This window comes from Varanus komodoensis, unplaced genomic scaffold (assembly GCF_004798865.1).
Source record: "Varanus komodoensis strain SLA01 unplaced genomic scaffold, ASM479886v1 scaffold62, whole genome shotgun sequence".
NCBI classification, from domain to species: Eukaryota; Metazoa; Chordata; class Lepidosauria; order Squamata; family Varanidae; genus Varanus; species Varanus komodoensis.
The window spans coordinates 224,064-234,016 of NW_025336248.1; the positions used below are offsets into that span (position 1 = coordinate 224,064).

At 40.1% G+C, this 9,953-nt stretch overlaps 2 protein-coding genes across 2 annotated transcripts; both read left to right on the top strand.

Moving 5' to 3' along the window:
• Nucleotides 1-2,613: 2,613 nt before the first annotated feature.
• On the top strand, nucleotides 2,614-3,546 carry LOC123033385 (olfactory receptor 12-like). Its single transcript, XM_044449989.1, has one exon. It carries the CDS (start codon nucleotides 2,614-2,616, stop codon nucleotides 3,544-3,546), a length of 933 nt encoding a protein of 310 aa, XP_044305924.1.
• Nucleotides 3,547-9,047: 5,501 nt separating this feature from the next.
• LOC123033482 (olfactory receptor 6A2-like) lies at nucleotides 9,048-9,947 on the top strand (the record flags this gene model as incomplete). Its single annotated transcript, XM_044450087.1, has 1 exon — nucleotides 9,048-9,947. A coding segment is annotated over exon 1 (900 nt), but the record flags the coding sequence as incomplete, so codon positions are not given.
• Nucleotides 9,948-9,953: the final 6 nt, after the last annotated feature.

Below are 9,953 nucleotides of genomic sequence, written 5' to 3' on the forward strand. Positions count from 1 at the left end.
TTATTTAACCCTCACTTTTCCCTGAGTCTACCTTTGCCTTTGGCCATGTTTTGATGGTATCCCAACTTCATCTTTTCCTCTAGCACTTTTGCATCACACCAAGATCCACAATTCCCTTTATCATCACTCCATTTATACCAGCTGCCTGTGCACCAGAATGGACATCTTGGCTGTAGGATGATGAATGCCATATCAGTATTCAGTGAGCAAATGGTGGTAATGGGGGGGGGGGTGGTATCCATTTTGGTTATTGGAGTGCTGTCATCTTTCCTACCTCCAGTCTTCACATTTGGGTATAATTAAACATATATTTTTTTAAAAAATCCACTCCAGTGTGTAGTGCTTCACTTTGACTTTTCTTAAACAACATGTGTTAAGATTGTCCTTTACCCCTGTAGCAGGCTAAGTCAGTAGAGATGGACCTGATTTTTTTTTTTTTTTTAACGCAACAAGGTAAATCCACTGGGAAAATGAGGCTTTACACAGATATGATTGTAAGCCATGCATAAGGGATGGCATAAAAAAGTTTTAAATAAATAAACATACACTTTGAATGGATGGATGGATGGCTGAATAAATAAATAAATAAATAAATAAATAAATAAATAAATAAATAAATAAATGACTTCCTAGTTACATCAAGACTTGACATAAATCCATGAAGGCAACAATCATTGTGCTGCGTGTTCTCTTCTTATCACCACCCTTTCTTGTCCCTGTCTCTGGATATTGCAATAAATGCAGTAACGCAATAGTCTGTGGATGCCAGACTTGGTGAACATAAGGTTTGGAACAAGCTAAGGCTGTAAACTTCAAATTAGGAAGGAAGTTTGGTCCAAAACTGATAGGTGTAGGTTCCCTATTTGGAGACTTCTAGTAATATTGTGGCATGTAAAAACAAAGGAGGGGCAACATAGAAATGAAGGAAGAAGAAGGGGAAGGGGAAGGGGAAGGAGAGCCTCTAGACCTGCCTAATGTGTCTTCTCAACTTCTGCACCACCTTCCCTCCAGACTAATTTTTTGGCATATTGCATTCTGTCCGCTATCCAAAGAGCCTTTCCATGTGTGATTTTCTTACTAAATAAGTAAAAGTGAGTATTATAGAATCATGCCACATGTGTATTTAAAAAACAACTTTGAAAGCTCTCTCTGCTTCAAAATTGGATTCATATAGCATGGAGGTCGATGATTAACAAACACAAATTTAGCTGCTCTGGGGTATATGGAACAAGGTCTTTGCTTCTTTGGATAGTGGTCTTTATTGTCAGAAACATACCATAGAATGGATTCCATTATAATGCTTGATTTGACTGATGAACAAGTCAACTCCCATTTCAGGAAAACTACCTCTCTTCAAGTCCCACTGGAACCAATCCAACTTTGGTTCATGACTATTGTTCTGTATATTTTAAGAGGTCTCATGCAGTTTCCTTTCTCTGGATTGGGTTCTTCAAATATAATAGAAATAACAAGAAATGTGTTGGTAGTAAGACAGGTTGAGAAGCCTGCAACTGTTCAGATGTTGTTGAATGGCAACTGACTATCAGTCATTCTAGCTGCAATTGATGTCTAGCGACATCTGGAGGATTGTTCATATCTAAAATATAATGATGCTCTTAAGACAAACTGTGAAGTTCTGTTGTAATTTGAATTTTAAAAAGCTAAGGAAGATAGTCCCAGCAGAACTTGTGCAGTACTCAAGAGACTCAACTTGACTATCTATTCTTCAATTGGTAAGGGACTATTTATGAATATATTAAACTTCAACACAGAAAGAACATTGCCACAACTGATTTATTTCATAGCAAGGCATAGAAATATGTTTAAAACATTACAGGAAGGAAGAGGAGTAGAATTTCCAGTTGATTTCAGAACAAAGCCTTCAAATTAGGAAGCTGAAGTAAAATGAAGTGTGGTATTGCTCCAAGAGAAGAGATGGGATGATTCTAGCTCCTGGTAAGTGCAGTTCAAGTGGACATTATCCAAACTGCATGAGTGAGGTTTCTGAGACACTTTTAAATGCTGTGATACTGCATGAAAGGCTTTGAACAATGGTCAGACTTTAATATAGTAAGCTAAGATGAGAAAACTTAAGGCGATAACTAATTACAATTTTTCACACTTTTAAAAAAGGAAAGAATTGAACACTATGCTGAACTTGCCATGTAAGATGTAGCCAGCTGTATATGATGTTGTGTGGAAGAATAAGCCACAGTTGGAGGGTATTAGCACCTAGAGCAGTGGAAGATATCCTCCAGATATTGTTAGGTTACAATTCTCATAATCGCTGACTATAAGCCATGCTGGCCGGACCCTGTGGGACATGCTATCTATCTGGATTGAGCAGATTGCTTCTTTCTGAGCAATAATGAAATTCTGGGGTGTTGCTGTAATAGTAGTAAGACACATTACATTCATTTATTTTGCTTCTCTTCCAGGTTTCTGGGAACATGGTTCAGAAGCAATTTCTGAAGCAAGACATAACAAAGGGTGGTGAACCATGTTCATCTCCTTAGCCTTTGATGGGAACTCTCAGTTCAAGCACACATTTGGATACAGGGATATTGGTGGGTAATTCTTTTTCCTGACTTTGCCTTGTGCCACAACTAAGGAATGGGAAACCATACTGAGCTCACTGAATTTTTGCTGATGGGATTCATGGTTCCGTCACCAATGCAAAGAACCCTATTTCTGCTCTTTCTAATGATATACCTAATCACTTTGGTGGGGAACACTGGCATGATTATACTCACCACTATTGACTCCCAACTTCATACCCCTATGTACTACTTCCTAAAGAAACTGTCCATCTTGGATATTTGCTATTCCTCAGTCATCACCCCTAAAGCCATACAGAGTTTTGCACTTGGGAACAAAAGAATCTCCTACATTGGTTGTCTGATCCAGATGTTCCTCTTTTCTCTTTTTGGAACCACAGAAGCTTTTTTCCTGGCAGTGATGGCATATGATCGATTCACTGCCATCTGTACTCCACTACTCTACCATATGGTTATGTCCAAGAAGAGATGTCTTTGCCTTCTGTGTATTTCCTATTTGTTTGGTTGTGTCAACAGTTTCACCCAGACTGGCTTTACATTCAGTTTGTCATTTTGTGGTCCAACCAAGATCAACCACTTCTTTTGTGATGTCCCAGCTGTCATGAAAGCCTCTTGTTCAGGCACATTTATAAATGAAGTTGTGCTCCTAGTTTTGTGTGGGTTTATCATTCTGACCACAGCCATAGTAGTCTTAATATCTTATGGTTACATTGTGACTACCATCTTGCGCATACCTTCTGTCAAGGGGAAATATAAAGCCTTCTCAACTTGTACCTCCCATCTGATGGCAGTAAGTTTATTTTTTGGAACAGTTTTCTTTATGTATGCACAATCTGGGGCCATGTCCTCTCCTAACCTTGGGAAAGTGGTATCCATTTTTTACACAGTTGTGATCCCAATGCTCAATCCCATCATCTACAGCCTAAGAAACAAGGAGGTCAAAAATGCTCTGAACAGACAGTTCCGAAAGAAATGTTTTGCATGCTGATGCATATCTTTAAACAGTTTGATCCTATACTTGTAAATTAAGTAAGTCCTACTGAACTCTATGGGGCCCATTCCATACAAGAATGCACGGAATTGCAGGTTTTAATGCATGGATGAATTCTTGTTATTTTTAGATATCAGTTGTGAACATTGATTATAGTCCTTTACTAATGCGATTTAAAGATTATAATTCTGGGATGGATTGCAGATAATGTAAGGAAAATGCAACCATGATCTATTTACATATGGAAATATATAGAGCTCATTCATTTGCTAAGTTCTACCATAAGCCAAATTTCTCATAATAGCAGGTTGAAGCACTTCCAACCAAATCACGTAGTATATCATTGTAATGTTATAGTTTTTTTATTGCCATGTGTCCAATGTAGTTCTCCTTTATACTGCAGTAACATGCAGTTTTGCCATCCATATCAGTAAATCATGTGCATTGTCTGTCTTTGAAGGACAAGTAATCACAATGCGTGTGAGCCAAGGGCTGCCACTGTCACCTCTGATAATAAAATTCATTGTGGCTATGGTTTTTTGGGCTGTGTGAGCAGGGGGAAGCAGTAGATATATTTGGAAAATGTTATTAAAGGAGAGGCTTCTGGTTAGCAAAAGATGAAAATGTTTCCCTTTTTTGGAATGTTGCTAAAGCAACATGTTGTGTTCTCCATTACACTTTGCTTTATTATTAATTTCAATGATCCAATCTTTTCACAATAAGCTTTCCTACTTTGCTTAACATGTTCAGCATGTTCAGTGAGTAATTTAATATTCAGAGAAGAAACTCCTCAGTTAATGTATTTCACCATAGAATTTCATTTGAGAGCCAGTGTGGTGTAGTGGTTAAGGGCATGGGCCTGGGACTCAGACGATCTGGGTTCTAGTCCCTGCTCAGCCATGGAGCCAACTGGGAGATGTTGGGCCAGTCACAGGCTCTCAGCCCAACTTACCTCACATGGTTGCTGTTGTGGGGATAAGATGGAGGAGGAGATATAAACTGGCTTGAGACCTTTGTAGGAAAAAAGCAGGATATAAATAGAAAAACAAATAAATAAATAAAAATAAAATTTGCCTCATTGTAAAAATTGTTCTTAGAACCCCATCTAACAACATGATTGGCATTTTGGAGAGAACAAAGTTCTCACAACCTGACATCTGGCTGACAATTAACATCTTGTCATATAGTCTAGAGAATTTTTAAGTGTATGTTGGACATGCCATTTGTTTTTGTGCAGTCATCATTGGAGACCCACAGATAAGTTAGTATCCCAAGAGTTAGAGTTCCTGATCTGAACACAAATTTGGATGTTCTTCCTTGGAAAGGAGAACTCAAAAGCCATTTGAGACTCATCGTTCAAGGAAGTCAACCCAGATTAAGGGAATCCATGGCAAGGAACTGAAAGGTAACACCAACCTCCACACTCAAGGCAATGAACCAGCTTGGGCATAAAAAGGATCTAGGAAACATTTTCCATTGGCATTCCTGTATTTCTTACAAATATTCTCACTCAGATCACAGTCAGAAATGTTGCTTGTGTCACCTGTTCCTTTGTTGTCTGGCTCCAACCTGGCTGCTGAAGGGTTTCCCTGATGATTTGGCATTTCCTTCCAAACTTCTGTGAATGAGGAAGAATGTAAGCTGAGCTTGCAAAAAGTCTGCCCTAAAGCTAGGGGAAAAAATAAAACAAACAAACAAAATCAGGAGTTAGGGTACCTGAAAGTCAAAAATGATATGGTCCATTTCATAATCCCCTTCTACAAATCCATGGTACAAATCCAGAGGGAATGTTGTGCACAGTTCTGGTTACCACATAAAAAAAGATATTGTGTTGCTTTGGAAAAAGCATGGAAAAGGGCAATGAAAATGAAGAGGATAAATTGGAAAGGAAGAGGATGATTAAGCAAGAGGACTTGGGTTCCTTGTAGAAAAAAGGCAGCACATAAATATTCATCCATCCATAAAATGATCAAGGAACTGGGACAACCCTCCCATGAGGAAAAGCTCCCACATCTGGGACTGTTTAAGTTAGAAAAGGGGCAAGCAATGGGAGATGCCTTATGGGTGTATACTGTTGTGCATAATATGTGGAAAGTGGACATTTTACTCCGTCTTTCATTATCCCAGAACCTGGAGTTTTCCATGAAGTTGATTGATTGGAGATTTGGCACAGCAAGAAGAAAATGCTTTTTCATGTGACTGTCAGTTCCCTCTGTGACCTGAGAATGGAAGAAAAGAAGAGGAGGCTGAGACAAACTCCTCTATTACTTTATGACTGACTGATCTTGAAAGGTGGAGGAAGTCACATTATCTCAACCCACTCTGCATAACTCTTACACAAAACTTCCTCTGCAGCAGACCTCCAATGGTAACACTAGGCATTCATCCACGGTGACTTCCCTTCTCCACAGTTCTCACACCAACAGAGTAATGTTTTACTCTATCTATTTCCTCACTGCCATCTCCACAAAATATGTTTGTGAGGGGAAATCAACCAGGTAGTGTGTGGACACTGGGCTATGTAAGTAAACCTTTTCAATGTCATTCACAAGTATTTGAAATATGGAATGACCTAATGTTTCCCTGTTTTCAGCTCATGATTTGTTCCCTTCCTGCAAAAATGCATTTCCAAACACACATATGCCCACATGCAGGAATCAAAGTGTGCATGCAAGTGGATATAGTATTTGTGTGTGAAATAGCTCCAGCTTCTTATATTTATTTATTCTTTGATATTTTGGACTTCAAAATGGGACACAATCCATGTTCTCTTTCTCTTCTCCTTGTCTGTTTCCCTTGTGAATGAGAACAGTTATGTCTATTTCCACTCTGTGTCACCCATAACTCTGTCCAATCCTGTTTCTACGAAACATACCTTTCAATATTTTTATTCATTTATTTCATAGCTAGCAGGAATCCTACACCTCAAGGACTCCAAAGGAAACACAGCCCTGCTCACTAGCTCTCACTCCTGATCATGCCTCCCCTGCATAAGAGACCCCCTCCAACCCTCACTGCAAGAAGAAGGACCATGTATTCACATTTCCCTTTCCCTGTATAAAAAAGAAGTTTCTTAAGGATGATAACAGCAATTGCTGAAAACAAAATTCTTACTATGTCCTTCTTATTATCAGTTAACACTGACCTTGACAAAAGATGTCAAGTGCAACAATGTCAGCTACTTGCCATCAACTTGTCTTCAGGTTATGGTGATTCTATGAATGAATGACCTATCAAATGTCTTGTCTGTTATAACTCTTGCAAACTCAAAACTGTGGTTTTCTTTATGGAGTCAATCCATTCCATGACTCCTCTTCCTTTTCCTCTTCCTCTTCAACTTTCCCTAGCAGTATGGTCTTCTCCAGTGAGTCTTGCCTTCTCATGAGGTGCCTGAAGTACAACAGCCTCAGTTTTGTCATTTTTGCTTCCGGAAGTGCAATGAGAGGAGCATATTTTAGGTTCCTTAAAACGTAACTTTTGCTATTATAGACATAACTGCATCTTCAGTGTTCACCCACATCCTTCCCTTCGGAGAATGCATTTACAGAAGACAAACTGAATGAGAGCCAGGATGTAGCTGCTAGCTACATTTTTATAGTATTTGCTTGGCCTGCAGATAGTGACATGCAGATGTCCCATGGAGCATTTCTATCTTACTAATGCTGTGACAAATAGGGACATTATTTTAAACTTGTAAGAGGATATGGTTCTGTGATCTCTTAGCTTGTGTGTTTGTAATCCAATCAACTTTTGTATATCAGTCTAACAAACCTTCAGCTTTCTTGCCTATGTTTTTCCTTCCTGCAAACCCTTGTCCATTCAACTTCTCATGTCCCTTAGAACCTAGACAGGGGGTTCTTCAAGCTTCACTTGCTTCTTTGTTAAGTCATTTATTGAGTTCCATGCTCTCACCATTGTTTAAACATCTCCCCCTCTCTTGTGCCCTGTTCAGAAGGCTCTAAATTAAATTAGGGAGAGGTATATCAAAACGCCTTTGAATACTCGTAAATGCATACTTTATTTATTGCTTTCTTTACTTCAACACTGCCGAGGTGTTACTCAGTCCCTTCCTGTCAATAAAAAGCAAGTTTTCTTAGCAAGAAATAATAGACAAGAGCCTTGGCTCTTACTTTCCTCAGTCCCCTGCCTCTTATGCCTTTCTTCAGACCTCCATTTCCTCATCCAACAAACTTAGTTTCCAGTTTTTTCAGTCTCCTGAAGCAGGTGCTTCTATTTCAGCCCATGAGCTGTAACAGGTTTCCCATAAACAAACTATATCTTGGCTCCTTGCCTCATATAATCCCCTTGTCTGTGAATGATTTAATACTGAGATATTCAGCTTTCCTCCTGCCCCATAGATATTCTTGGATCTCTAGCTCTTGCATTGCTTTTTCCCAACTAAAATGACCTTTCATACAAAGCACAAAAGCTGCATTATTTTTGAGCATACTATTGTTGAGCCTAAAATTCCTTCAAAGTTAAAATGTTCACAGAAGGCTGTGCCTTTCCTTTCTCAAAGTTCCTTGGTGACACTGGAGCTCTGAAACTCCAGAGCACAGAACTCTTGTGCTCCCATGTAAGTAGCTCATAACTCAGTCTAGTGAACATTTATACAGCAGGGATTTTAACAATATGTAAGACATGGACAAAGCAATCCTATGGCCTTTAGACAACAACTAGAGAGTCACAGAATATTTTGAACTCCCAGCTCCAAGTTCCAAAAATAGCTTTAATCTCAGAGTCATGGTTCTGTGCTGAGGTCCTTCTCCCTCCCCCTTTCCCAGACGGGCATGGGAATGCATCTCTGAAGTCGTAAGGGTGTCCTCAGGGAAGGCTAAAGAGGGTTCTCCAGGAGGTGGAGACAGGAGGATACAGGGACCTCCAGGATATGGCATACCTGTTGGTACTCCAACCTCCTTCCCTTCCTACCTGGAGCATCTCAGCTAGATGCCCAAAACCAGCCATCTAGCTATAATGTCAAGTGGGAGGGGCTGGGAGGCAAAGATGCTGCTTGTTCTGCTCAGGACTGCATGCTTATCAAGCTCTGGGTTCAGGGACTTACACACATCCAGGGCCCAATCAATAAGACTGTTTCTTGAATGTTAGAACTTGGGTGCAGGGGGAGGTTGTTTACTGTCCATTGGTAAAGTATTCTAGAAGACAGGTGCTGCAATTCAGTGTGTTCTGTTGCAAGAACTCCTTCTGAAAAGCTCAGTAGCATGTGGCACCCTCAGATCAGCCATCTGGCTGGTTAGCAAGGTGGAAAATGCATGGAAGTTATCCTGGTTTCTGTGCTCCTCCTTTTCTGCACAGGAGGCCTGTACTCCTTTGTGTTTAGTGGTTACACCCATAACTGACAAGTTGAATTATCTACTTACATCATACTCAAAGTGGGAGTTTTGCTAAATGTTGCATACAGAGAATGATATGGCATTTGAACTTGACTTTTAATGTTTATTTCAGCTTGAAACAGCAGCAGTTTCAACTTCTTCTTCACAATGAAATGGGGGAATCAAACACAGATATTTATCCTAATAGGTTTTCCGGGAGGCCTTGGGATACAGATGACATTGTTTATTCTTTTCTTGATCATGTATGCACTGACAGTAACAGAGAATGTGATGATCATTGTTTTAATCCATGCAAACATCAAGCTTCATAAGCCTATGTACCTCTTCCTGGATAATCTTTCTTTCCTGGAGATTTGGTATGTCTCTGTCACTGTCCCCAAGATGCTTGCTGGCTTTTTGACAGAGAAGAGGGATATCACTTTCCCCAGTTGCATGGCTCAGCTGTATTTCTTCCTGGCTTTGGCATGCACTGAGTGTGTCCTCTTAACTCTTATGGCATATGACCTCTATGTTGCCATCTGCAGCCCATTGCGCTACCCAGCCATTATGAACCAAGACCTCTGCATCCACTTAGCAGCTGCTTCTTGGATGTGTGGCTTTTTCATAGCAATGGCAAAGGTCTTCTTCATCTCTCACCTCAGCTACTGTGGACCTAACATCATCAACCACTTCTTCTGTGATGTCTCCCCACTTCTCAACTTAGCCTGCACTGATATGTCACTGGCAGAACTCATGGACTTCCTGTTGGCCTTCCTCATTCTCCTTGTCCCACTCTCTGTGATGATTGCATCTTATATCTGCATCATCTCTACAGTCCTGCATATCCCTTCAGCCAAAGGGAAGCAAAAGGCCTTTTCCACTTGTGCCTCAGACCTTCTAGTAGTCACCATTTTCTATGCTGCCTCCCTTTTCATCTATGCCCGGCCCAAGGCCCTTTCTTCCTTTGACTCCTACAAGCTGGTGTCTGTTGTCTACACTGTGTTAACACCTTTTCTCAACCCCATCTTCTACTGCCTGAGAAATAAGGAATTCAAGAATGCCCTGAGCAAAACA

Excerpts from the sequence above, each read along its gene's own strand:
- LOC123033385 (XM_044449989.1), top strand. The coding sequence starts at position 2,614 with ATGGGAAACCATACTGAGCTCACTGAATTTTTGCTGATGGGATTCATG.